The following is a 333-nucleotide window of genomic DNA, read 5'->3' as shown; positions in this document are numbered from 1 at the left end:
CCCGAGCGGGACCTGAGCTACAACTTCCTGGAAGACAGAGTCATCAGGAAGCTCTGTGAAGCCGTGAGGAACCCCAGCTGCAACGTGCAGCAGTTAATGTAAGAGATGCCTGTGGTGCTGCTCGCGTTCCCTGGGGCAGATGGTGAGCTCCAGAGAGCTGGGGGGCTGCGGGGGGGACACACAAGCCCCGTCTCTCTGGAAGTTGTATCTGAGGGCAACTGGTGACTTGAGGTCAAATGCCAGCTGCATGTGGCAAAGCACTCCTTGTCCCTTCCAAGGGATGTGACCAGTCTTGAGCTGCTTTGGTCTGTAGGGCCCCAGGATGAGCAGAAG

General features: G+C 58.0%; 1 protein-coding gene across 1 annotated transcript in view; it reads left to right on the top strand.

Moving 5' to 3' along the window:
• Positions 1-305, top strand: part of LOC103768811 (ribonuclease inhibitor-like) — a gene marked incomplete at its 3' end in the record, with an annotated part of 8,186 nt that extends 7,881 nt beyond the window's left edge. Inside the window, exons 9-10 of the mRNA XM_008935967.1 lie at positions 7-98; positions 291-305. Of these exons, the coding sequence (XP_008934215.1) occupies positions 7-98; positions 291-305 (107 nt within the window). The remainder of the gene's footprint in view (positions 1-6; positions 99-290) is intronic.
• Positions 306-333: the final 28 nt, after the last annotated feature.

Source organism: Merops nubicus, unplaced genomic scaffold (genome assembly GCF_000691845.1).
Source record: "Merops nubicus isolate BGI_N331 unplaced genomic scaffold, ASM69184v1 scaffold47722, whole genome shotgun sequence".
NCBI lineage: Eukaryota > Metazoa > Chordata > Aves > Coraciiformes > Meropidae > Merops > Merops nubicus.
Note: the sequence above shows the minus strand (reverse complement) of the source record. Positions and strands in the feature narration are given on the sequence as shown.